General features: G+C 43.1%; 2 protein-coding genes across 4 annotated transcripts; one reads left to right on the forward strand and one right to left on the reverse strand.

Moving 5' to 3' along the window:
* Positions 1-626: 626 nt before the first annotated feature.
* On the reverse strand, positions 627-16,721 carry HSPA14 (heat shock protein family A (Hsp70) member 14). Of its 3 annotated transcripts, none has more exons than XM_058191356.1 (14): positions 15,903-16,153; positions 14,619-14,699; positions 14,445-14,527; positions 13,900-13,948; positions 12,872-12,965; positions 12,680-12,770; positions 11,601-11,705; positions 10,432-10,593; positions 8,459-8,614; positions 7,630-7,732; positions 4,482-4,697; positions 3,433-3,606; positions 2,121-2,151; positions 627-943 (listed from the first exon to the last, which is right to left on the reverse strand). In XM_058191356.1, exons 1-14 carry the CDS (start codon positions 16,059-16,061, stop codon positions 924-926), a joined length of 1,524 nt encoding a protein of 507 aa, XP_058047339.1. In that variant the 5' UTR covers positions 16,062-16,153; the 3' UTR covers positions 627-923. The 3 variants fall into 3 exon arrangements, with proteins under 3 accessions (XP_058047339.1, XP_058047338.1, XP_058047340.1); XM_058191355.1 differs by having other exon boundaries at positions 2,084-2,151; positions 15,903-16,150; XM_058191357.1 differs by lacking the exon at positions 15,903-16,153 and adding an exon at positions 16,630-16,721 and having other exon boundaries at positions 628-943; positions 2,084-2,151.
* A 108-nt stretch (positions 16,722-16,829) lies between these two features.
* Positions 16,830-23,765, forward strand: CDNF (cerebral dopamine neurotrophic factor). Its single transcript, XM_058190889.1, has 4 exons — positions 16,830-17,022; positions 20,035-20,162; positions 20,546-20,687; positions 22,752-23,765. The coding sequence occupies exons 1-4, from the start codon at positions 16,908-16,910 to the stop codon at positions 22,928-22,930; spliced, it is 564 nt and encodes a 187-aa protein (XP_058046872.1). The 5' UTR covers positions 16,830-16,907; the 3' UTR covers positions 22,931-23,765.
* The last annotated feature ends 2,744 nt before the right edge of the window (positions 23,766-26,509 follow it).

Genomic DNA, 26,509 nt, shown 5'->3' on the forward strand with positions numbered 1-26,509 from the left:
TCACCATGGTTTTCCCACGTTTTCCCTCTGCTTGACTAACGGACCAGGTGATCGTTCTGCCTGTGATAGGTGGAATCTCTCTGGGTTTTTCTTCTGCAGCTTCTAGCACACGCTCCCAAATTTTGTTTCTCCTGACTTGAAATCACCTCACCGGACTGGCGTCAAAACTTCTCTGCCAGCCAACGTTCTCTGTCAGTCACAACGGAAAATTCTTGCCAAATTCTTTTCTACAACGCGCCTATGTTCATAAAAGAGGTCATTTGTTAATATATCTTCTGTTTTGTTGTCTGTTTACAGTTCTGGGTTTTTTGTTTCCATACCTTTCCTAAGGAAGGCTCATGTCCTATTGTTGTATTAAAGTCAGACTGAACAAGCTCCTAGGATTATACCTATATAAAAGGGATGGATGATTAAGCTTATTATGGAAGGGATTATTATGCTTATGAATAACCTTTTAACACACCGTACCAAGGGCTTAATCATGCAAAAGCCAAACATCACCCCCCATGTGTGTGTGTGTGTTGTATCACTTCAGCCCATCCTCGTGACTCCAGGTCACTTGGGACACAGAGTTTCTAGGTAGCCGTTTTCAGGTGCCAACGAAGGCCACCTGCTAAAAAAGCTTTTATGATGACTATAAAAACATAGGGTTTTATTATTCACAAGTAACAGAATAGAGTCTCCAGTGTACACAGGTTCGCAGCCTTTAAGGGTTTTGTAGGCAGGGGTCCTTCTTCTCCCTTAAACCTTTTACAGTTCATCGTGGAGATGCCCAGCTGTGACCGGTTGCCTCTGAAGAATGAAACCTTTCGCTCGTCTTAAAAGCCGGGCATGAAAATATTTCCTGTAGCTGAGAAAATGGGCCTAGGTGGCCACTTCCACGGTGACGGCTTCGGATTTCCCAGTGTCTTCGTCTGTGCAGGTTACATGTAATGATCCGTCCCTGAGAAAAGAAAAAAATTAGCCTTTATTCCTAAACATTTAGATCAGGGATGTCCCAATTCTGGCCACTTCAAGGCCTGTGGACTTCAATTCCCAGAATTCCCTAGCCGCCAATGCATTAATGGAATGTTCTATGTTGACCCCCACACAAATCCTGTCGCCAAGATCTAAATCGGGGCTGTCCGATTCTTGGCACTTTGGATGTCAACTCCCAGAATTCCCCAGCAATGCACCGTTGGCTGGGGAATTCTGGGAGTTTAAGTCCACAGGTCTCAAAAGTAGCCAACCACCTCTGATTTAGGGGTTAGGCACAAAAATGACGTGTGGATCAGCATAAAATGTTTATTGAACTCTGAGGTCCCAGAAATTGGTGCGAGAGGGATTAAAGCACGGGTCTCGAACCTTGGTCCCTTTAAGACTTGTGGACTTCAACTCCCAGAGTCCCTCAGCCAGCAAAGCTGGCTGAGGAACTTTGGGAGTTGAAGTCCACAAGTCTTAAAGGGACCAAGGTTGGAGACTCCTGGATTAAAGGACACTGATGTTCTATATCTCGCTTTTATATATATATGTTAATTCAGGAAGGGCTTTGTTCTTACTCATTCCTTGGCTTGTAGCTTACGAGCAACAGCCTCCTAAGCAACTGTTCTTCCATGTAAAGATGCTGCAGCTGAAAGCAGGCCCACCACAGGTAGTTCTCCAGTTACAACAAGCCATTTAATGACGGTTCCCAGTCAAAAACAGCCATAAAATAAAAGCTTCATGGCCCCTGAAACACTTCTGGGCTGTTGTGCAATATGGCACAGTCCTCCCCACCCACTCCCCACCCCTGTCTCTCAACCCCATTTCAGGTGCTGGCCAACCTGTTAGTATTTACAAGTGGTTGCCATGTGCCCCTGAGATCAGGTTCTACTCTGGGTATCCCTCCTGCCTTTCCACATTTCATACTCAAAACGTGAGGAAGTGAACTTTGAACAGGAAAATTAGAACTGCCCCACAAACGTCCTTTCCGGTGTCTTTAATATATATTTAGAATCTGGTTATCTTCCTCCACAAAATATGTCAATATGAAAATTATCATATTGTATAGTCCATAAGCACTCGTGGTTCTGACCCAAAGAATTCAGATTTTTGTTTTCAGTACCTCTTCATTGTAAGGATAGTTAATATATGATGCAGACCTTCTTTGACGTCTAAATCCTGGAGTACAATCTGATTAAAAAAAACAAAAAACACCACAAATATATAATTCAGCTGCAACGAAGTTTTGAAATCACCGTTAAGGGAAATATTCTAAGGATGCGGTTTGCTTTAATCCTCTACTTGGACTAAATGATAAAGTACATTAATTCTTTTCACAGAGATTTAAGATCAACGTAACACCGCTCCTGCGCAGACTGCACTGGCTACCTGTGGCCTTCCGAGTGCACTTTAAGTTGTTGGTTATGACCTTCAAAACGCTCCATGGCTTAGGGCCTGGGTACTTACGGGACCGCCTGCTGTTACCACATGCCTCCCACCGACCCGTACGCTCTCACAGAGAGGGACTTCTCAGGGTGCCGTCCGCCAAACAATGTCGGCTGGCGGCCCCCAGGGGAAGGGCCTTCTCTGTGGGGGCTCCCACACTTTGGAACGAGCTTCCCCCAGGCTTACGTCAAATACCTGACCTTCGGACTTTCCGCCGCGAACTGAAGACACACCTTTTTATTCGCGCGGGGCTGGCCTAAATTTTAAATTATATAAATTTTATCGATTTTAAATTTTCTACTAATTTTAAATGGGGTTTGGTTTTATAAATTTTAAAGTTCTAGGCTAATTATAATAAGTTTTTTAACTTGCATTTTAAATTGTATACTGTGGTGTTTGTATTTTATTGTTGCCTGTACACCGCCCTGAGTCCTTCGGGAGAAGGGCGGTATAAAAATCAAATAAATAATAATAATAATAATAATAATAATAATAATAATAATAATAATAATAATAATAATAATAATAATAATAATAATAATAATAATGATGGAACGTAAGCATCCCATGCTGGAAAATTCCACTTTTTTTTTTTAACTTGGGAGATTTGGGAAATTAAAAGAATAAAATTTTATCAGGAAAGTATGGGATGCATAGCAAACCTTAAAAAAAATCTAAATTCCTAAAAAACCCAAAGCAGGCTGAAATGTAAATTAATTTAAAGGAACCAAGCATGACTTTTCCGCGTGTATAGAATAGTTTTGAAAAGCTCCTATTTCCTGAGCAAATTTTTTGGTCATTCTAAATTGTGTCTTTTAAACCAGATTCTGGTTCATAGATCTCAGGTTTCTAGCAAAAAAATAAATAAATATCCAAACATGAAGCTTGCCCATTTCTGACAGACTTCATCAAAAAACAAATATTCATAGCCTGTAATGTCAAAAGGAGCTTCACCCAAAACAAGCATTTCCTTCTGACCAGATACAAAATTGGGCTGTAAAAATTAACAGGCTTTTCTTTCTCTACCTGTGCAAATCTGTCATCTTCTTTTACTGGGCCTTTTTCCAGAGACTCGTACAATTCCAGACAGACGGAGGAAATTTCTCCCGGGGCCTCCAGAGTGTGTTGCCTTCGAGCTGGCAAAGGAGTCCCTGACGGGAATACCACCAAGAATTTGTCAGTCCCCGACTGGTCCAATGCCTGAGAAAAAAAATAAAAAGTCTTGCAGAAGTTTTACTCATTACGGGTGAACCGTCTCCAACAGGCGCAGGAGGAGGGGTAGCAACCCGGCTAACCTTGGCCAAATCTTTCTACATTGGAAAAATCATTGAACAGTTACAAGATTCTAGAAGGCGACAGTGGCCGAATTCTGTATTTCTGCCAATTTCAGCATCTCCGAGGTTGTCAGGAACTGAACAACACTAGTTTACTCAATTTTATTTAATGATTAAAAAAAGAAGTAAAATAGTATTTGTGACACAATGATTTGAGATTGTGCCCTTGTTCCTTGGAGGAAACTGACTCAATTAACACATCCCACCTTCGTCTTCCCTCTTATCCAAATTGGCACAAAAAGTGAAGTGACACCTCCTTTGTCCATCTGTCGCAAGACAGCCGATGCCAATCTGGTTCTCTGCTTCCCAGCAGTCGCTTCAGAGACGACCACCGTGCAAGCAGCTGAATACACCTTAATCCCACTATCCTTTATTACAACGCTGCTTAGTTTTAACTGTGTTATAATGCTGCCTATCTTTTTATCCTAACGGTTTTTGAACAGTTATTTAATTTTGATCAGTGAGTGGCGTGGTGGCCTAGAGGTGAAAACGCTCGCCTCACGATCGGGAGGCTTAGTTCAATCCTAGGTAGCGGCAGATATTTCTCTCTCTGGGCGCAAAGGGAAAATATCTGCTGTGCACTCCGCAGAGGCGTCAGGAAGGGCATCTGGCCAGTAAACGCTCAGCTTCATCCAGTCACCCTGACTCTACCCCGAATTAAGGGATTCACAGGGTTGTTAAAAGTTTTTGGTCAGCAAGTTAGGGATGTCCCATTCGCAGGCATCTCTGTAACCATCTTACCTTGACTAATATGTCCTTGGCAGAACATTCAATGGACAACATGTCATCGTCCGAAAAAATCTGCTCTCTTCCAAGCAAGATTCCTGCTTCTATGGCCGCTCCAATGGGGATGACCTCATCGGGAGGGATGGAGTTTAGCAAGTCAACATTAGGGAAAAGTTCTCTGATCATTTGTTGTAGTTTTGGAATACGGGCTGATCCGCCACACAGAACCACCTAGAAGACAAAGTGAAGGACACAAACGTTAAGTGGGAATGAGTTCTTAGACAAATAGAGCCTGTTTGGTCTAGTGATAAAAGCACCAGGCTAGAAACTAGGAGGCCGGGAGTTCTAGTCCTGTCTGTCCTGCACAAGGCCAGCTGGAGGAACCTTGGGCCAGTCACATTTTTTCAACCCTAGGAAGCAAGCAATGGCAAACCGGAATGGGACAACTTGCTGCAGCCAACTCACTACGGGATAATTCGTCACAGGACAATTCAATAATTCAAAATAACTTTTAAAAATATATTTTATTTTTTGTCATTCATATTTTCATTCTGTCCCTCCTTTGGCATTCTTTCTTAAGTGAGTATATTCCACCATTTCTTTGATATTGGCATAAGTCTTGTCCCGCGGCGAGTTGGCCATGGCAAGGTATCTTTGCAGTCAGGAGGCCATGACGAATTGGCTTACTTTGCTGCCATCTAGTGTTTGTCTAGATTTCTGCAATGCTGATACTATCGTGCAGCCATAAACGTAAGTAGCCCATTTGCCAAGATATAAATAAATAAGGTTAACTGATGATGTAATTAGCAGCATCAAAGGAAAACAAAACAATCACTCCCCTTGTGAATCATGCTGGGTTTCATCTGGACAATTGTTCAAGTTATTGTATGAACGTTTTACTCAATATTCTAATGTTCCTCGTTCTACAGGTAGCCCTCAACTTATGGCCATTTGTTCAACAACCGTTCAAAGTTACGACGGGGCTGAAAAAAAGTGACTTAACCACCGGTCCTCACACCGATGCACCTTCCCCGTGACTACGTGATCAAAATCCAGTGTGACAACCGGCATGAATATACAACCGCTGCAGCCGGTTAGAGCAGGGGTCTCCAACCTTGGTCCCTTTAAGACTTGTGGACTTCAACTCCCAGAGTCCCTCAGCCAGCAAAGCAGGCTGAGGAACTCTGGGAGTTGAAGTCCACAAGTCTTAAAGGAACCAAGGTTGAGACCTACTAAACAAAGCTGGCTGAGGAACTCTGGGAGTTGAAGTCCACAAGTCTTAAAGGAACCAAGGTTGGAGACCCCTGCCCTAGAGCAAAGCTGGCTGAGGAACTCTGAGAGTTGAAGTCCACAAGTCTTAAAGGGACCAAGGTTGGAGACCCCTGCCCTAGAGCAAAGCTGGCTAAGGAACTCTGGGAGTTGAAGTCCACAAGTCTTAAAGGGACCAAGGTTGGAGACCCCTGCCCTAGAGCAAAGCTGGCTGAGGAACTCTGGGAGTTGAAGTCCACAAGTCTTAAAGGGACCAAGGTTGGAGACCCCTGCCCTAGAGCAAAGCTGGCTGAGGAACTCTGGGAGTTGAAGTCCACAAGTCTTAAAGGGACCAAGGTTGGAGACCCCTGCCCTAGAGCAAAGCTGGCTGAGGAACTCTGGGAGTTGAAGTCCACAAGTCTTAAAGGGACCAAGGTTGGAGACCCCTGCCCTAGAGCAAAGCTGGCTGAGGAACTCTGGGAGTTGAAGTCCACAAGTCTTAAAGGGACCAAGGTTGGAGACCCCTGCCCTAGAGCAAAGCTGGCTGAGGAACTCTGGGAGTTGAAGTCCACAAGTCTTAAAGGGACCAAGGTTGGAGACCCCTGCCCTAGAGCAAAGCTGGCTGAGGAACTCTGGGAGTTGAAGTCCACAAGTCTTAAAGGGACCAAGGTTGGAGACCCCTGCCCTAGAGCAAAGCTGGCTGAGGAACTCTGGGAGTTGAAGTCCACAAGTCTTAAAGGGACCAAGGTTGGAGACCCCTGCCCTAGAGCAAAGCTGGCTGAGGAACTCTGGGAGTTGAAGTCCACAAGTCTTAAAGGGACCAAGGTTGGAGACCCCTGCCCTAGAGCAAAGCTGGCTGAGGAACTCTGGGAGTTGAAGTCCACAAGTCTTAAAGGGACCAAGGTTGAGACCCCTGCCCTAGAGCAAAGCTGGCTGAGGAACTCTGGGAGTTGAAGTCCACAAGTCTTAAAGGGACCAAGGTTGAGACCCCTGCCCTAGAGCAAAGCTGGCTGAGGAACTCTGGGAGTTGAAGTCCACAAGTCTTAAAGGGACCAAGGTTGGAGACCCCTGCCCTAGAGCAAAGCTGGCTGAGGAACTCTGGGAGTTGAAGTCCACAAGTCTTAAAGGAACCAAGGTTGGAGACCCCTGCCCTAGAGCAAAGCTGGCTGAGGAACTCTGGGAGTTGAAGTCCACAAGTCTTAAAGGGACCAAGGTTGGAGACCCCTGCCCTAGAGCAAAGCTGGCTGAGGAACTCTGGGAGTTGAAGTCCACAAGTCTTAAAGGGACCAAGGTTGGAGACCCCTGCCCTAGAGCAAAGCTGGCTGAGGAACTCTGGGAGTTGAAGTCCACAAGTCTTAAAGGAACCAAGGTTGGAGACCCCTGGGTTAGAGGGTTGCCATCTGTGGCCTTTTCTGGGCTTCTGACAAGCGAAGGGATTGGGGGGAGCTGGATTCGCTTAACGAATATGGGATTCACTTAATAACTGAAGCAAACAGGCCCCCCCCCCAAAAAAAATCGGGAGTGACTCACTTAATGACAGGTCCCAGTCCCAATTGTGGTCATAATCGAGGACTGCCTGTAATGACATTCACAGGTTCACCAGGACAAAACCCTGTATCTGCCTCTCATTTCAAGACTGTACGTTTTATAGTCATGTATGCACAACATGGATTGAACTCTGCAAACTCTGTCCTTGTTCTAACATCTGTTCACAATTTAAAAAAGCTGAGTGGAATCAATTCTGGAACAAGTGTTATGTCTAAAAGCTTTTTTTGCCTTTGAAATTAAATTCTAGTTTATATTAAGCCAGGATTCCTCATTACATCTACGCCAAGAACACCCCCACTTCCCTAAACCCGTCGAATCCTAGCAATCAAACGAGGGGGGGGGGAAATGAATAAAAGGACACCCTTACCTTGCTAATGTCATCCGTCCCGAGTCCGACTTGTTCCAATAATTTCTTGATTGCTTCAATGCATTTAACAAAAAGTGCAGAACAAATAAGTTCAAATCTGGCCCTGTTGTGTAAGAAAAAATAAAAATGTTATTAGTCTGTTGACCTTGCACGCTTTCTTTTCACGCTGTGGTGGAATGTAGTCTGGATTCCCAGGAGGAGGGGAGCTCCTTCCCGGAGGGGAAGACAGAGGCAGCCAAGTGTGGAATGTCTGGTGGGCAAGAAGAGGGAGAAGATGGCTCCTCTCTCGCAATTCACAGAGTGTATCTATAGTTAATTGTCTTAGTCTGGCAAGATTCTGTCTGTAGGAGGACAACAACAAAGAAACTGCTCAGAAATAACTCCACATGTCATCCTTGGGACCCAAGACATGCGTATTATTTCTTGTTTATTTTATCTTAACTGCTAAGTGTTCTTTCAAGGTTCAGCAGTCTAGAAATGTCTAGAAATTAATAATGTGAACCATCTGCAGAGGATAAGTTATCATGTGCTCACTTGCTGCAGGACCTACCATTGAAAAATAGGAATATGCAAACTGTTTTAAATTTTTGAAGAGCTTTGACTTTCAAAGACATATATTCTGTATTCTGAGCTCAATACAGCCTTTCCTGACAATTCACCAAATGCCCAAACAGCCGTTTCCAGCTCAAAACATAAACGAGGGGATTGGAAGGGCCTGCTTTGCATGTTTACAAGCTTCAAATTGAAGGAGTTTTTACAGGAGGTGCCGGTTGATAAGCTCCCTCGATGAAAATATAAAGAAAAGAGGCTTGAAAATATTGACGCTTACCTGGAAACGTTGCAGTCAAAATCCATCCCATCGTAGAGAGAATCAACAAAACAATTTGCGGTTCCCAGGGTTGACAAGGAATGTTTTGCCACTTCGGCACTGTTCATTAACTTCATCATGGCCCTGGGATTTCCTCTCACATCGTTTCTATAACATCTGGGGATTGTTTATAAAAAAAATTCAGCTATTAATCACAACAAAACGTACAGTTAAGCTAGCCACCGTTTATCCTGAATGTTTGAAGGAGATGGGCAGTCCAGAAACGCAAAACAATAATAAAATAAAAAATAAAATGTTATTTGGTTCCAATTGTTCCCTACTGTTCCATATAAACCAATCAAATAGGATTCTGATATTAAAAGCTAAATAAGTATATTTGTGTAGGTTCCTCAAGACATACAAAGCAAGCCAAACATTAAGGATTGAAAAATTTCAAATTATCTCTAACTGTGCTCCTTAGACCAGGCAACTTTAAGCCTGGAGGACTTCAACTACCAGAATACCCCAGCCAGCAAAGCTGGTTGGGGAATTCTGGGAGTTGGTCCACCAGGCTTAAAGTTGCCAAGGTTGGGACCTCTGCCTTAGACAGATAGTTTAATAGAGATAGTTAACAAAGCTATAAAATACCTTTAGTATTCTCAGGGAGAAGCACGTAACAAATGACAGGCTCTTTCAAAAGTCTAAAATGGAATAAAATGGTCTTTCATTCTATCCTGCTGAGACCATTAAACTTATTTTTTAGCTGATCTGAATGACAACAACAGATGTCCGATGTGGCCAGGTTTGCTGATAATGGTTCAGTGTATAAAAACTTTATTGAATTTATGTCCCACCTTCCATTCAGGAGTTCAAGATGGCATATATCGTATCATGAATGGTTTCAGAATTGGGTATGTCTAGTCTAGTGAAAAGGAGGACTAGGGGTGACATGAGAACAATATTCCGGTATTTGAGGGGCTGCCACGAAGAGGAGGGTGTCGATCTATTTTTCAAAGTACCCGAGGGCAGGACAAGAAACAACGGGTGGAAACTCATCAAGGAGAGAAGCAACCTGGAATTAAGGAGAAACTTCCTAACAGTGAGGACAATTAATCAGTAGAACTTGCCTCCAGAAGTTGTAAATGCGCCATCAATAGAAATTTTTAGGAAGAGATTGGAGAACTATTTTTTTGAAATGATACAGGGTCTCCTGTTATAGCAGACGATTGGACTAGAAGACCTCTGAGGTCCCTTCCAACTCTGCTACTGTGTTGTTATATATACAGTAATGGCCAAAATTGTGGAAACCTTTTGGGAAAAGTATATTTTTGAGGTTTGATGGCAAATAACAACACTTTTTGGGGGGAGTTTCAAGATAATCCTATTCCACTGCTGGAATGCCCCGGGAATAGCCCAGACCTTAACCCCATGGAAAATCTATGGAGCTGACTAAAACAGAAGCGACCCAGCAATAAAACCCAGTTAATAGAAGCAATCCTTCAATCTTGGTTTCACATTATAACAGCTGCAGAACTAAAACTAAGGTTCACTCAATGGAAAGACGTTGTAAGGCCGTCATTCATGCTAAAGGTTACCCAACTAAGCATTAACTGACATGGGGATAATTTTTGTATATCTCATTTTTTCTACGTGTTTCACTTTTCTTTATAGTGTAACTGCTATTCTAATAGCAAATCCTTCATAAAAGTTATTGCATTACATTCTTGATTAAATTATCTTTCCGTTGATAAATAATTTTATGGTACTACTCCCCAAAAAAGTGGTGTTATTGGCTAGTTTTAGAAAGTCCACTTTTCCCAAAAGGTTTCCACAATTTTGGCCACTCCTGTAGCATCCTCTCTCCTAGGTTGAGCCGAGGACATCACCAGCGATCTTGCATAGCCGAGGGCAGACTGCAATCCCGGTTTCCACATTCCCAGCCCAACACGGTCAACTGCTACACCAAACATTGCTCTAGATTTTAGAGCATTTACCTCCGAAATTCCGAAGCCAAGTGTTGCGCCAACGCTTCGGTGAAACAGGTGCCACCCACGCTGTCATCGGTGGTGGCGGAAAGCACGCGATAGAGTCCGCTGTTGACCTCTACGACCGAGATGGAAAGCGAAGCGCCTCCAAGTTTATATACCAGCACGTTGCTTCCGTTTGCAAAACATAAATTAAAAATCATTTTTTCCCCTCAAAGTCTTAACAGAACAGGAATAGAATAGAATAGAATAGAATAGAATAGAATAGAATAGAATAGAATAGAATAGAATAGAATAGAATAGAATGCAGAGTAGGGTAGGGTAGGGTAGGGTAGGGTAGGGTAGGGTAGAGTAGAGTAGAGTAGAGTAGAGTAGAATAGAATAGAATAGAATAGAATAGAATAGAATAGAATAGAATAGAATAGAATAGAATAGAATAGAATAGAATAGAATAGAATAGAATAGAATAGAATAGAATTCTTGATTGGCCAAGTGTGATTGGACACACAAGGAATTTGTCTTGGTGCATACGCTCTCAGTGTACATAAAAGAAAAGATACCTTCATCAAGAATCATAAGGTACAACACTTAGACAGTCATAGGGTACAAATAAGCAATCAAATCATATTAGGAAACAGTCAATATAAATCGTGAGGATACAAGCAACAGGTTACAGTCATACAGTCCTTAGTGGAAGGAGACGGGTGATAGGAACGATGAGGAGATTAATAGTAACAGCATAGAGTCCTCGACTTACTACCACAATTGAGCCCAAAATTTCTTTTGCTAAGCGAGACAGCTGTTAAGTGAGTTTTGCCCCATTTTACGAACTTTCTTGCCACACCAGTTAAGCGAATCACTGCAGTTGTTAAATTAGTAACACGGCTGTTAAGTGAATCTTGGTTTCCCCATGGACTTTGCTGGTCAGAAGGTCGCAAAGGGAGATCACGTGACCCCAGGACACTGCAACCGTCAGTTGCCAAGAGTCTGAATTTTGATCACGTGACCATAAGGATGCTGCAGTGCTGGCAAGGGTGAATAAATGAAATGAATTTATTTCATCTATTTGCAACAGAGAGGGTTGAAATAAATACAGAGGAAAAAAAGGTTATTCTTTTAAAGACTTATATGAGTGTAAAAACTGCCACAATCCCCGTAGCTGAGAAACCCTTAATCACCTTTTTCCGCTGGGGGAATCTTGTCCGATTCCGTAAGCAAGCAGAGCAGCCGATGGTTCGTGAATTAGTCGAAGAACATTAAGCCCAGCAGCTTTAGCAGCTTCTCTGTAACACACATGACCCCAGAAATCAGTAGTTCGATAGAACCACAGCAGCCTTTTTCCCCATTAAAAACCCCAGGACGGTTCTTGTATATTATCCTAGGTAAATCTAAACCAGTGAACCCCATTCTGGTCAACTTCTAGATGTATAAATGTCATCTTCAAAATTACTGGGTGAGCGGAGTGGTTCTGTACATTTAATAAAACAAAAAATTGATAAAACTTCCAGAATTTTACAACTGGGGGTTTAAGAGTTCATGGAGTTTCAAGTTACTGAGGTTGGAAAACTATTTTTGAACCATTCCACATATAAGTTGTCTTAGTATATCACCCATGCTGCAGTAATATGCAATTAAGGGGACTATTTTATTTCGTTAAGTTACATCAATTTGTAACAGAAAAAGAGGGGGTAGCAGGAAGTTAGTACTTATATTCACTTCTGCATCAAATTCAGGACATTTCAAGTTTGCATCTACTTCCGATATATTTGTATTTCAGTAATGTGATAACCACTATGATAGCAGCAGTATTTAAACGCTAAATACAGAGAGGAGTTGTTTTAGCAATAGATGAAAATGTGAATTGGTGTTTTAATGGAGTTTCAGTATTTGAAAGCGATAGCCCAGCATACATTCTAAAACAGTTTTTGTGTGAGTGTCTTTCTTAGAAAAAACATATCCTAGAGAAAAAGGAGGAACAGGGTAGCTTGTACTGGTAAAACTGGTAAAAGATAGCTGAAATTTCTTCGTTTGGCCAGTTTTTTCCCACGAAAAAATTCAAGATGATCTGTCACTGTTTATTTGTGACTTTTCTCTTCCCAAAGATGCAAACAAGGACAGCAGAGAAACCAAAGGGTGACCTTTCGTCTGGCTGATGAGCTGTGGTTTCAAAAGGAGGCCTGATCTAGGCAAAAGGCTCTGCCCAGAGGACCTGACCTCAATTCACTCCAGAATCTGTACTCAGGGGAACCGCACTCACCCAAGAACTTTTTTCTGCGTCTCTCCAAAATCGAACGGCACGGTAATCACGGTGTCATTCACATCCGAACCCAATGCGAATTGAGCCGTTTCTAGAGAAACATATAACAACAGATGGTAATCGGTAAAAGCTAGTTTGTTTCCCAGAACTTAGCATTTCCCCCCCCCCACCACCACAACCTGAATACCCTACCTTTCATCTTCCTGAAGATTAACTTTGCAACCTCTTCTGGAGAAACAAATTTGCCCTCTATTTCGTAAGTAAGTTTTCCGTTCTTTTCGGTGACCTACGGACAAATCAACACCAAGTATTCCTCAGGTTAGCTGAACTAGGAGAGGTTTTCAGTGCACGCACTCCACCCCCCCCCTTTTGCTTAAGAAAACATTCACAGCATTTCTGATCCACGCACAATGCCAGTTAGTTTATATTAAAAAGAAATTAAGAAGTCATTTTACAGGGGCCTTTCTAAGCCAGCACGTCTGAATGTTGTTGGCTACATGGCTAGGGATTGAGGAGACTGAAGTCCAGGTGGTGGTTGAATAGCTGGACCACAGCAAGCATGTGGAAAAAAAAGATCTACAAATATCACTATTCCCACAAAACAAAAAACGAAGCATCCTTCTGACAATTTTGCAACTTAATCTCAGTGCATTATATATTTTTTTTGGGTAGCATCTCATTGATCTAAGAATGTTGTACAGCAATAGCTAAATATTTCCTGATCATTGGACCAATTAATCCGTGGAATGGCTTGTCTGCAGAAATTGTGGATACTCCAAACTGGAAGTTTTTTTTAAAAAGATTGGATAACAATCCATCTGAAAGGGTGTAGGAAGGGGTTCCTGCCTGAGCAGGGGGTTGACTAGAAGACCTTCAAGGTCCCTGCCAACTCTGTTATTCTGTTATTTAACATCTGCATTTTAGGGAAGCTTAAAATTATTTCCATTCTATCAAACTTCCAAATTTTAGAAATGAGGTTTGTTTTGTTTAACTTTGTTCTTTTGATGTGCTAGTTCACTAGCCCTTACTCTTTTTTTCCTGGAACATCAATCACATATCCTGAAGAACTGAAGAAGCTTCTTGCATGAGAAGTGAAACGTCTTCAAGGAAAAAACTCAAAAAAGTCCAGTTGCCTTTTGGAAAAAAAAAGCATCTTTGGGATACAAATTCATAAATTTTCTGTATAGGAAAAAAAAATGGCAAAGTATGCCCTCACTTACTGAACATTTACTTTCTGCAATGTATTTTTCCGCTTGTGGGTCTCCAGAGCTGAGAAAACAAGCAAAATTTAAAAATATTAAAACTTAAAACAAGCAAAGAAAAAATAGTCCATTATTTGTTTTCATTGTATGGGAGTCAAGTTTCATGAATCCAACTTTCATTCCTGGTTTAAGCAGTCTAATTTCTGTACATTTTTAAATAATGGGGAAGAAAACAAACAGACGAAAAAACCAAATTAACCTCAGCTACTTTCTTAAACCACAGCGCTGGGAGTTGAGTTTACAAGCATGGCCAAAACAGACCAGTCAATAATCCCCTTTTAAAACAGGGGTCTCCAACCTTGGCAACTTTAAGCCTGGAGGACTTCAACTCCCAGAATTCCCAGCCAGCTTTGCTGGCTGGGGTATTCTGGGAGTTGAAGTCCTCCAGGCTTAAAGTTGCCAAGGTTGGAGACCCCTGTTTTAAAAGGTAACAATTTATTCAGATGCACACTAATGGAGTATACAGTAAGCTTTAAGAGGATATTTTATGGCATAATTCATACCTTCTTCCAAGAATCTGTTTCACTTTCACTACGGTATTTGAGAGATTTCTGACCCGGTTTTGTTTCGCTGCCAGACCAACGATCTAAGAAAAGCATTTAAGAGGGTATGTTTTTTTTAAGGAAAAAAGGTTACATAACTTTGGCTGGAAGTATTTAACAAAAAAGTAAATTTACCTCTTCCTTTTCAGAAAAAGCAACAACAGCAGGAGTTACTCGATCCCCAGCATCATTAGCCACAACATCTGCACGGCCATCCTACAATACACAAGCACACTTATTAAGATTTACGTTTAATCAAGGTCCTTACGTTTTGTAAACTTAAAAAGAAAAGCTCAGTGGTAGATCCAAGTTTTATTATTATTATTATTTTAGAAAAAGAAGGTATAAGGCCACAAATTTAGATCGCTGTTCAAAGAGATACCATGACTGATTTTCTTTACTTCAGTAAGGGGGAAAAAATAAAGAGAAATCCTTACAAACTAACCTGATTCAAATTTAATAAATCAATTTTACAATTCAATCAGTACTTATAAGACCCTACAAGTACCTGAAATAAACTCAATGAGTTCAGATACAGCATCCAATATTCACTATTTGTGGATCGTAACAAACTATAGTTCATGTTAACTCTTAAAGAGGCTGTTTTGTAACAAATTGATTATGTTTCCTAATATTGAGAAATCAATCCTTTTTCCTAATATTGGCCCAATTTTATTTCTAACTCCATCAGATAAGCCGTCTTTGAGGTACTGAAGGGTGAAAGGAAAGCAGCTCCCTCCCACCTAAAAACTTTCCAGGCTCATTAAAACCCCACAGTAGAGACCTTCAAATTTCTAGGTTCTACCATATCGCAAGATCTAAAATGGACAGCTAACATCAAAAACATCATCAAAAAAGGACAACAAAGAATGCTCTTTCTGCGCCAACTCAGTAAGCTCAAACTGCCCAAGGAGCTGCTGATCCAATTCTACAGAGGAATTATTGAGTCTGTCATTTGCACCTCTATAACTGTCTGGTTCGGTTCTGCAACCCAACAAGAAAAACACAGACTTCAGAGGATAATTAGAACTGCAGAAAAAATAATGGCTACCAACCTGCCTTCCATTGAGGACCTGTATACTGCACGAATCAAGAAGAGGGCCGTGAAAATATCTACAGACCCCTCACATCCAGGGCATAAACTGTTTCAACTCCTACCCTCAAAACGACGCTACAGAGCACTGCACACCAGAACAATAGACACAAGAACAGTTTTTTCCCCCAATGCCATCACTCTGCTAAACAAAGAATTCCCTCAACACTGTCAAACTATTAGTCTTCTCATCGTTCCTATCACCCATCTGCTCCCACTTATGACTATGACTGTAACTTTGTTGCTTGTATCCTTGCGATTTATATTGATATTGATTGGTTCCTGATTGCTTATTTGTTCCCTGTGACTATCATTAAGTGTTGTACCTTTTGATTCTTGATGAAGGTATCTTTTCTTTTTATGTACTCTGAGAGCATCTGCACCAAAGACAAATTCCTGGTGTGTCCAATCACACTTGGCCAATAACTCAGCTCTACCTCTATCTCTGCCCTTCCCGAAAGAAGCTGACTCGCATTACAAACCATCTCCCAGGGACAGACAGTTTATGAGTTGCCACTTTATGGCTTTTCTGCTTTTGATTTAAAAAAAAAATATTATAAGGAAGAGTTGCAAAAATGGGAGCAATTCACCCAAAGTGGTGCAAATTAACCCCCCCCAAAAAAAAACACAATTGCAAAAAACTTTTTTAAAAAAACCCAAAATTTTTTGCAACCTCCCCCAAAACTTTTGCTTTAGACCTCCTAAGTCTAATTCAAGCCCCCAGCCAGGGCTTCAAAAGGCAACCTCCCCCTCCCTTTGCAAAAAAAAAAACCCTCCTTGGAAGGAGAAAGCTAGCATCTCAGCCTCCTTGTTGCAAATGAGGCCCCCTCCTCCATTGACTCTGATGCAGGAGAGCCATGGACCCCCCAGAGAAAGACCTCCCTCTCCTGCCCCTCGTGTAGAAAGCTAGCATCTCAGGGTCTCTCCACTCCCAGGACCCTCCTTTTTCTTCCAAGGCAGCTTTTATCCCCGTTTCCTCCCTTTTTAGGGACAAAACGACCCCTCCCCAGTAAAACCCGGGGCCCCCCCCGCCACCCAGAGCCCCCTCCTCGCCTTATAAACGGCCGCGCAGGCGCAGCTGCTCCCCAAGTGGATGCCGATCGCCGCCATCTTTGCCGCCCTCGCCTACCCACAATGCACCGGGAGCGCCGCCCCATTATCATCCTCTTCATCTCCGCCTCTTCTGTTGTCCCAGGCGCCGCGTAACCAATCAAAAAAAAAGGCACGCGTGACGTCACTAAACCTAGCAACCGGGGCAGATTTTCGCTCAGCTGGCCCCGGGCAGCTGCTGGTTTGTCTCTTGCAAAGAATTGCAATTCTTTTTTGCAAGCATGGCGCGTCCCGGGCCGTTGCACGGTTGCATTTTAGCAACCCTGCTGGTGGCGGCGCTCTTTTTAAGCCCCGGGGCTAAGGGGGCGCCTTCTGCCACCGAAGCTCGGTGCGAAGGTGAGGAAGGGTTACACAGGCGCCTCTGTGTGTGTGTGTGTGTGTTGCAACCCGCGTGCAAAATGAGCTCCCTTTCTGCTGCTATAATTAGCCCGTTGTGAATTCCAGCACGGCTTGCTTGCATGCACCTTCGGAGATTCTGAGCTGGAAGACCGGCCGTTTTTGCAAACTGCCTGGAGTTGTGGACTTTTGCATATATTTTTATTTTTTTAAAAAAATTAACCTCCCCCACGAAAATCCTCTGCCTGTGTTTCCTTGCACGGTTGCAAATACCGACTCACCTTTGCAGATGTGCTAAGCAGGGTTTTTCAACCTGGGTTACCTTTTAAAGACTTCAACTCTAGAATTGTGGACTTCAAGTTCAGCAGAGCTGGCTGGGGAATTCTGGGAGTTGAAATCCACAAGTCTTAAAAGTTGCCAAGGTTGAGACACCCCTGTTCTAGGCAGATAAAAGAGATAGAGAGCGACTTACGAACATTTTTTCACACTTATGAGTGCAGCAACCTCCTGGTCACGTGATCAAAATCCAGACCCTTGGCACCGGACTCGTATTTATGGCGGTCACAACCTCCAAGGGTCACGTGATCCCCTTTTGTGACCTTCTGACCAGCAAAGTCAGTGGGGAAGCCAGATTGACTTAGAACAGTCTAACAACAGCCCTGATTCGCTTAACAACTCTGGCAAGAAAGGTCATAAAATGGGGCAAAGCTCATTTATCTGTATTGCTTAGCAGCAGAAATTTTGAGCCTAACAAGAGTACAGCTGATGAAAATACTACTTCAACTTTAGTTCGGAAAAACATCAAGTTAGCTCACCTTGCTAAGCAGGTAAACCGAGGTGACCCCCAAGGGCATTTAACTGGGCATCCTCAACAGAAATTAAGGGATATATTATTATTATTATTATTATTATTATTATTATTATTATTATTATTATTATTATTATTATTATTATTATTTAATTTTTATACCGCCCTTCTCCGGAAGGACTCAGGGCGGTTAACAGCCAGATAAAATACAATACAATAAAATCACTATTAAAAAACTTATTCAATATGGCCAATAAAATTAAATTATAAAATACATATTATAAAATAAAACCCTATTTAAAATCCAATTTAAAACCCCTTTTTATGCCAGTCCTGCTCGGAAGAATAGATACGTCTTCAGCTCACGGCGAAAGGTCTGGAGGTCAGGAAGTTGTCGAAGTCCTGGGGGAAGCTCATTCCAGAGGGTAGGTGCCCCCACAGAGAAGGCTCTCCCCCTGGGGGTCGCCAGCCGACACTGTTTGGCTGACGGCACCCTAAGGAGACCCTCTCTATGGGAGCGTACCGGTCGGTGGGAGGCATGTGGTAACAGAAGGCGGTCCCGAAGATATCCCGGTCCTATGCCATGGAGCGCTTTAAAGGTGGTAACCAGCACCTTGAAGTGCACCCGGAAGACCACAGGCAGCCAGTGCAGCCTGCGCAGGATCGGTGTTATATAAGTGGTCTCCCTGTTGCATCCTGAACTTCAGTGTACATTTGTGTTTCCTGTAGGTGGCATAAAGCCATCGTAACGTTACCAGATTAAGGACAGGCAGTCTTGCTCTGAAAATTATTATCACGTGTAGGAAAAGTCCTGTTCTTTATCAGGAGTCATGGAGCTGCTGGTTTTGATTACAGCAAGAATACCCCCAAACAGCCATGTCTCCAAATGTATATCTTTTGTTTTAAATTGTTTGGAATGCGGGATCAGATTTCAGCCTCTGATGGCAGGAAATTCAAATGTCTAAGTATCTAAAATTATCTATCTTGATCTCACTTTGTGGGATGGGTGAATGACAAATATAACTATATATCCGAGCAAGATACTCTCCTTGATCAAGGAGAGACGCAACCTGGAATTAAGGAGAAACTTCCTAACAGTGAGAACAATTAACCAGTGGAACAGCTTGCCTCCAGAAATTGTGGATGCTCTGGAGGATTTTAAGAAGAGACTGGACAGCCACTTATCTTCAGCAGGTGGCTGGACTAGAAGATCTCCAAGGTCCCTTCCAGCTCTATTCTATTCTATTCAAGTCAACAGGACACCAATGCACCTAAAGATGGTTTTGTCAAAAGGCAACTAGACTTTCTTGGTTTTTCCTTGAAGTCATTTCGCTTCTCATCCAGGAAGCTTCTTCAATTCTGAGTTCAGTTCAGTTAGAACTGAAGAAGCTTCTTGGAAGAGAAGCGAAACGTCTTCCAAGGAAAAAACTTAACAAAGTCCAGTTGCCTTTTGAAAAAGCACCTTTGGGACAATGGTGACCTGGAGGATGGAGTATCTACATGGACATAGGTCCCAAATGCACTTCTGGCTGTATAATATTTGAATAAAGGTAGACCTTGACTTACAACAGTTAGTGACAGTTCAAAGTTAAAACGGCACTGAAAAAAGTGACTTATGACTGTTTTTCACATTCAGTGACCACTGTAGCATCCCCGTGGAAATGTGATTTACATTCAGATGCTTGGCAATTGACTCACATTTATGACGGTTGCAGTGTCCCAGGGTGATGTGATCCTCTTTTGCGACCTCAATGGAGAAGTCCAATTCACTTAACAACCATGTTACTAACTTAGCAGCTGCAGTGATTCACTTAACAACTGTGGCAAGAGAGGTCGTAAAACAGGGCAGAACTCACATAACAAATGTGGGGGAATGGCCTACAAATACAGGAGTTTATGCTTACAGATACAATAAAACTGCAAGCATATGATTATGTCTTTTCTATATTTAGACACTGAAAATTCAAGGAAGGAAGGAAGGGAAGGGAAGGGAGGGAGGAAGGAAGGAAGGAGACAAGGGAGAGAAGAAGGAAGAAATTTAAACCTAAAATGAGTTTTGAATTTTATTTGCATTTGTTTTCATTTTATGAAATACTAATGAATTCTACCCTTCAGGTTGGGAGGTTTTGGTGACCCATTTGTTTAACTTAACATATTTTGTGCATTATGTATGTTTACTTTTTCACTTCTTGTTCTTTTTACAGTGTGTCAAGATTTTTTGGAAAGATTCTACAGTTCTTTGAAAGCAAAACATTCTGATTTCTCCATGGCTTCTATAGAAGAGGAATTAATTAAGGCCTGCATGAACGCAAAAGGCAAAGAACACCGCTTGGTATGACCTTCTCTCTTCTTCTTCCCACCAGCTCAGTTTAGATAAAAATGTGCCTCCTTCAAATCCGTTTTGACCTCTGATAAATTCACCCACACGGCTGTGCTGTTTTCTTTCACAACACTACAGAACCGATTTGCAATTTCTTTCTTCCAGTGTGCGTGTGGGTTTTTTACACACTTTTGACTGGACTTACACTCCCGGTTCTTCCGGTTTTCCTCAGTTCTCCCCTATCCAACTACTAATGAGACCTATCATCGTGTAGCTTCTAAGTCCTTGAGATAATTTTGTTCAAAGACTTCCAGCTATGAAAACTTAGGGAAGAGAACAAGGGTGCCCTGCTTGGTCCCTAACCATTCATTTCGCCTTTGTGTTATTTTTCGTAGTGCTATTACCTTGGGGCCACCGAAGACGCAGCTACCAAGATCCTCACTGAAGTCAGTCGTCCAATGAGCGGTCATATTCCTGTGACCAAAATCTGCGAGAAACTGAAGAAAGTCGATATTCAGATTTGTGAACTCAAACACGGTATGGATGAAGTCAACAAATATAGGCCGGTTAAGCCTGTGACTAAGAACCTTCCAGCTCTTGGCACAGTATTTACAACTCGTTTACTCCTCGTGGAAAGGCATTGAGTCCGTGTGTGAGAGAGAGCGATGGAAAGAGAGACAGAGAGAGGGAGAAAGAGGAAGAGAGAGAGAAAGAGTGATGGAAAGAGAGAGGGAGGGAGGGAGAAAGAGGGGAAGAGAAAGATGGAAAGAGAGAGAAAAGAGACAGATGGAAAGGGAGAGAGAGAGAAGAGGAAGGGAGGGAGAGAGGGAGAAAGAGAAAGAGATGGAAAGAGAGAGAGGAAGAGAGAGAGAAAAGAGAGATGGAAAGAGGGAGAGAGAGAGAAGTGAGAGGGGGAGAAAAGAGAGAAAGAGAAGGAGAGGGAGAGAGAGAGAGAGGAAAAAAAAGAAAGACGGAGGGAGGGAGAGAGAGAGAGAGAGAAGGTAGTGGTTCTACTTATTGTATTAGCAAAATTCTAAACATCTGTACACAGGCCTGTGTCCAAATAGCATCCGTGCCCACATACTCGCATCCAGAAATATAAACCTAAAGGAACTTTAAGAAGGGAATGCAAGACTGCTTGAGTTGATCTAAAGTTTTCCACAGGGTTTGGCATTTCTCATTAAGAGGAGTAACCCAACTGCGTTCAGAAAAGAAAAATGAGAACAATTGGTGAGGCTGTGTGTGTGTGTGTAGAGTTGTGTTATTAATTATTTCCATATTAGGAGGCACCACATCACTTGAGGCTTTCTGCATTCAAAACCTAGAAATGGAATGAGCCAAGGAGAAACATTTGGGAAGTTGTGAGCTAGTGCAGGGGCCTCCAACCTTGGCAACTTTAAGCCTAGTGGACTTTAACTCCCAGAATTCCACAGCCAGCTTTGCTTTCCTTAGTTCTAGGTTGCTTCTCTCCTCGATGAGTTTCCATCTGTTGCTTCTTGTCCTGCCTTCAGGTGCTTTGGAGAATAGCTTGACTCCCTTTTCTTTGGGGCAGCCCCTGAGATATTGGAAGATTGCTATCATGTCTCCCCTAGTTCTTCTTTTCATTAAACTAGACATACCGAATTCCTGCAACCGTTCTTCACATGTTCTAGCCTCCAGTCCCCTAATCATCCTGATTGCTCTTCTCTGTACTCTTTCTAGAGTATCTGCATCTTTTTTGTCTGGTCTTCTGGTTCTTTGGGTTGACCCTCTCTTCTTTGTGGCAGACCCTCAAATATTGTACCTTGATGAACGTATCTTTTCTTTTATGTACACTGAGAGCATATGCACCAAGACAAATTCCTTGTGTGTCCAATCACACTTGGCCAATAAAATTTTATTCTATTCTAAATCCTATTCTATTCTATTGGAAGACTGCTATCATGTTGCCCCTTTTCATTCCAGTAGATCCGTGATGGCGAACCTATGGCATGCGTGCCACCTGTGGCATATGTAGCCATATCGGTGGGCACGCAAGCTCAGTTCCAGCATGTATGCGCATGCCGGCCAGCTGATTTTCGGGCCTTCTGGGCCCATCAGAAGTAGGGAAACAGGCTATTTCCTGCCTGTGGAGGGCCTTGGGATGGGGGAAGGGCCGTGTTTTGCTGTCCCCAGCCTCCAGAGCCTTTCTGGGAATCTGGGGAGGGCAAAAACGGGCCTTCCTGTCCCACCAGAAGTTGGCAAATGGGCCATTTTCGGCCTCTGGAGGGCCTCCTGAGGGGTGGGGAAGGCCGTTTCCCTCTCCACAGGCTCATAGAGAGGCTCCGGAGCCTGGGGAGAGCAAAAAACGGGCCTACCGTGCCATCGTGTGGGGAGAGTGGGGGTGTCGCGTGCACATGCGCGGGGGCAGGGTGCATGGAATTATGGGTGTGGGCACACTTGCGCATGACCCCACCCCCACCCCCGCTCCTGGCACGCAACGGCAAAAAGTTTAGCAGCCACTGCACTAGACATACCCAATTCCTGCAACCGTCCTTCATACCTTTTAGGGTCATCCTAGCAAATTGGTTTGGTGTATGTACGTATTTGTAGATATCTGACTGGTCCTGTCTGCCTTTACAGAAAGACAAGTTGATTTAACTTCGATAGATCTCTCCAAGATGAGGGTGGCTGAGCTGAAGAAGATCCTGGATAGCTGGGGAGAAGTTTGCAGAGCTTGTGCAGAAAAAACGGACTTTGTGAACCTGATTAAGGAGGTTGCTCCCAAGCATACGGCTCCTCCTGCTAAAACTGACCTTTGATGGGTGCCGCTTCCCCTGAGTGCTTTCCACACTCAGCCTTAAGCCTGACGTCACAATTGCCTTTCATTCACCAGGACACCTTCTGAAGAAACGTAGGAAATTACTACTAGAACTCCATGGATCTCAAGGACTTCTGCAGCCCAGCAGAAGGAGAGGAAGAAATCCAGTCAATGGACATAAAAAAAATTTCTCAGTCATAAAAGCACAGAAAAATAGTAGAATCTTTTGCAATTGGATTAATGGACCCAGGGTTGAAGGACAATAAAAAGACGGCTGCAGGCGGGGAGCTCAAAATAAGAAATGCTTTCTCCAGATTTCAATCCTTGCCTCCACTTTGACCAGGTGATCTCTCTGGATCTCGGTTAAGGTGGTCCTCGATTGGTCAAGCTCCCTATTTATTTTCTCCACCCATCCCTGCCAGGAAATATTGATCTTGGGGTGTGTGTGTGTGTGTGTGTGTGTGTGATCAAAATCAGCTAGAAGTCGGAGGGCACATTACAACGCAAACCCTCCTGGCTTTTGTGCAGCTGTTGACATCACATGTGTGTTTGAAGAGGGCAGAGCTTGCATGGTGTCACTCCATCTACTAGCTGGTCAAGGTTGTACCTTCCCCTGCAGGTGCCCCTGCCAGAAAAACAAATGCCACCTGCTTGGCCTTCCATGGGAATGTCGTTTGTGTACCGGAGACAAAGCAGCAATCACCAGCGCGTAAGAGTCCCTTGGTCTGGAAGGGGAAACTTGGCAGAATCCTTATCAATTTCTCCGTTTCAAAGAAAGGGAAGGAGGGGGAGAGAGAGATGATACAGATGAAAAATAGATACATGATGGATGGATGGATGGATGGATGGATGGATGGATGGATGGATGGATGGAATGGATGGATGGATGGATGGAATGGATGGATGGAATGGATGGATGGGTGGAATGGATGGATGGAGAGAGAGAGGGAGGGAGGGAGGGATGGATGGATGGATGGATGATAGATGGATAGATTGATACAGATAGATGATGGATGGATGGATAGAGATAGATCATAGATAGTTAGATGATAGATAGATATAGATGTAGATGTAGATATAGATAGATAGATACAGATAGATGATGGATGGATGGATGGATGGATGATAGGCAGATAAAGAGAGAAATAGAGATTAGAGAGATGAGAGATAGGCAGATAGATTAGACACACACACACACACATAAAGATACATACACACACATATAGGGAGAGAGATGATAGAGAAATAGAGATGATAGAAGATGGTTGGATAGATAGACAAACAGATAGATAGATAGGCAGATGATAGGCAGATAAAGAGAGAAATAGAGAGAGAGATAGGCAGAGAGATTAGATACACACACACACACACACACATGGGGAGATGTGATAGAGAAATAGAGATGATAGAGGATAGATAGAAGATAGATAGACAAACAGATAGATAGGCAGATGATAGGCAGATAAAGAGAGAAATAGAGAGAGAGATAGGCAGAGAGATTAGATACACACACACACATGGGGAGATGTGATAGAGAAATATAGATGATAGAGGATAGATAGAAGATAGGTAGACAGACAGACAGATGAGAGAGATGATAGGCAGAGAGAAAGAGAGAGAGGGAGATATATGAAAGAGATGATAGGGTAGGCAGATAGACAGACAGACAGATGTGTGTGGGGGAGGGGGGGAGATGGCCAACATTTCACCTTTCAACTGCTGACTCTGTCAAAAGAGGAAGAAAGCCGGGATCCAGCCTTCTGGGCCGGCAGCCAAGCTGCTCCCTATGAAACAGCCATTGAAGGCAAAAGGCAGGGAGGGGATTGTGAATTTCTTCAGATCTTTGTCACTGAACGTCATCCAACTTTCCCAACTCTATGAAATCAGGTTCAAAAGGGGATTTTTTTTTATTTAATGAGTGCTGTGGATTTACCAGCCAATGAAAGAAAAAGTAGGATTAACATTTGCAAATACATCGCAAGAAGAAACTTGGGTCAAAGTGGGTTGGTTGATGTATTTGGATTTACTAATGTTGCTTTAAAGGCTTGAATAAATTTTCTGGGTGCTTTTTGTATTCTTCAGTTGTTCAAATGGAAATGGAAATATTAAAATGTCAGTGTCCCCGAGAAAAATAGCCTCTGCAGAGAGTCATTTTTCAACTCTCTGACAATCCGGGGGAAGTAACAATGGCTAACTTTATTTGCTGTACCCCAAAGTCAGAGATGATTAACCTGTGCTTCATGAAAAGTTCATCGTTCTCCAAGAGACAGAAAGCGGTTTCAAAATCATTCGGAAGTTGTGGAAGATAATGCTAAAATCCATCCTGGAGAACCTCAATCTAAGAAGCTCAGTTTGTGATTTGCCAATGGGTGAGAAAACCTGGGTGCGCCTCCAGTTTTGTCGGGAGTTGAGTAGGTCATGAAAACGGAACAAAGAACCTCCATCAAAAGAAGGTGACGTCCATCCAGGTTGCAATAAATTTGTCATGGGGCGTGTTGTGGGCCTTCAGAAGAAACAGAGCAACGAGACGCTATTGTCGTGTTGTCCAAGATAAGACGCACTGAGGCTCTCACATCTCAAGCTGCCTTTGTTTGTTTGTTTGTTTCTGCCAATCCAGCCACGTAACTTGAGACTGAGTAAGCCATACCTGCTCAGGTAGCATCTGTTCGGCTGTGGATTGTAACCTGAGCTTGCTGGCGAGATGATGGCCCTTTTCTGAAAGTTCCTCATTTGGAGCCCGATAACAATGCAGTGAAGAGTCTGCCTCTACTTCTGAATCTTTTTCCTTGGTCCTGATGCTTCTTCTACCCAAGGAAGCCATGACGCACCTGCCATTGAATTCTGTGACTCTCCATCCGCCATTTCCAACGCAATGAAATATACTGGATCTCATGTCAAGGAAGAGTTATGGTGGACACCTCATCAGCTGCCTCGGATTCTTCCTTCTAGAGCCATTTTAGGATCGCCGAGCCCATGAGAAGAATGCCAGTCTTGTTATGGGATAAACTCTGCAATCTCCCGGCATTTGTGATGCATCCGTTTCCTTGTTCGACATTGCTCAGCTGCTTCGGCAGTGTGACAGAAAGCACACCTGTCGATCAAAGTCAGCCCACCTGCCTAACCCCTGAAGAGCAACAAAAGCTGGAGCCAGAGGTTGCCATCTGTGGGCAGCCGCTGCCTTCAAGGTGTACCCTGAGGCGCCACAAAGATGCAGCTAGAGAAGATGTCTTCAGCCCCAACCATTGTGCAGAGGGGGACAACACTGCAAATTGCAATTCCAGCAGACATGCCGGGGTCCCATCCGTGGCTGTTATGCCTCTGGATTCAGCTCTGTTTCCTGATGAAACCTTGGGACGTGACACAACTGCGGTTCTTACACAAATCCCAAGACCATCCATCATCAAAGTGCCAAAGGTAAGTACATCTTATCTTTAACCAGCCAAGGCGTACAGTTCCTGTCAGGTAGCTCACACTGAGTGTTGCCAGGCAAATTCTGACCTTTGATACACCTCGTACGACCTGCCTCGTTTTCTTAGGGACTGAACAAAAACGGAACAGATGGGTAGAAATGAAATTCTAT

This window comes from Ahaetulla prasina, chromosome 7 (assembly GCF_028640845.1).
Source record: "Ahaetulla prasina isolate Xishuangbanna chromosome 7, ASM2864084v1, whole genome shotgun sequence".
NCBI lineage: Eukaryota > Metazoa > Chordata > Lepidosauria > Squamata > Colubridae > Ahaetulla > Ahaetulla prasina.

Coding starts and splice junctions, on each gene's coding strand:
- HSPA14 (XM_058191355.1), bottom strand. CDS start 16,061: ATGGTTTGTAATGCGAGTCAGCTTCTTTCGGGAAGGGCAGAGATAGAG. Junction 11,706..12,679: donor ACGCAGAAAAAAGTTCTTGG/GTGAGTGCGGTT, acceptor TGTGTGTTACAG/AGAAGCTGCTAAAGCTGCTG. Junction 7,733..8,458: donor TTTGACTGCAACGTTTCCAG/GTAAGCGTCAAT, acceptor CTTACACAACAG/GGCCAGATTTGAACTTATTT.
- CDNF (XM_058190889.1), top strand. CDS start 16,908: ATGGCGCGTCCCGGGCCGTTGCACGGTTGCATTTTAGCAACCCTGCTG. Junction 17,023..20,034: donor CACCGAAGCTCGGTGCGAAG/GTGAGGAAGGGT, acceptor TTCTTTTTACAG/TGTGTCAAGATTTTTTGGAA. Junction 20,688..22,751: donor GATTTGTGAACTCAAACACG/GTATGGATGAAG, acceptor CTGCCTTTACAG/AAAGACAAGTTGATTTAACT.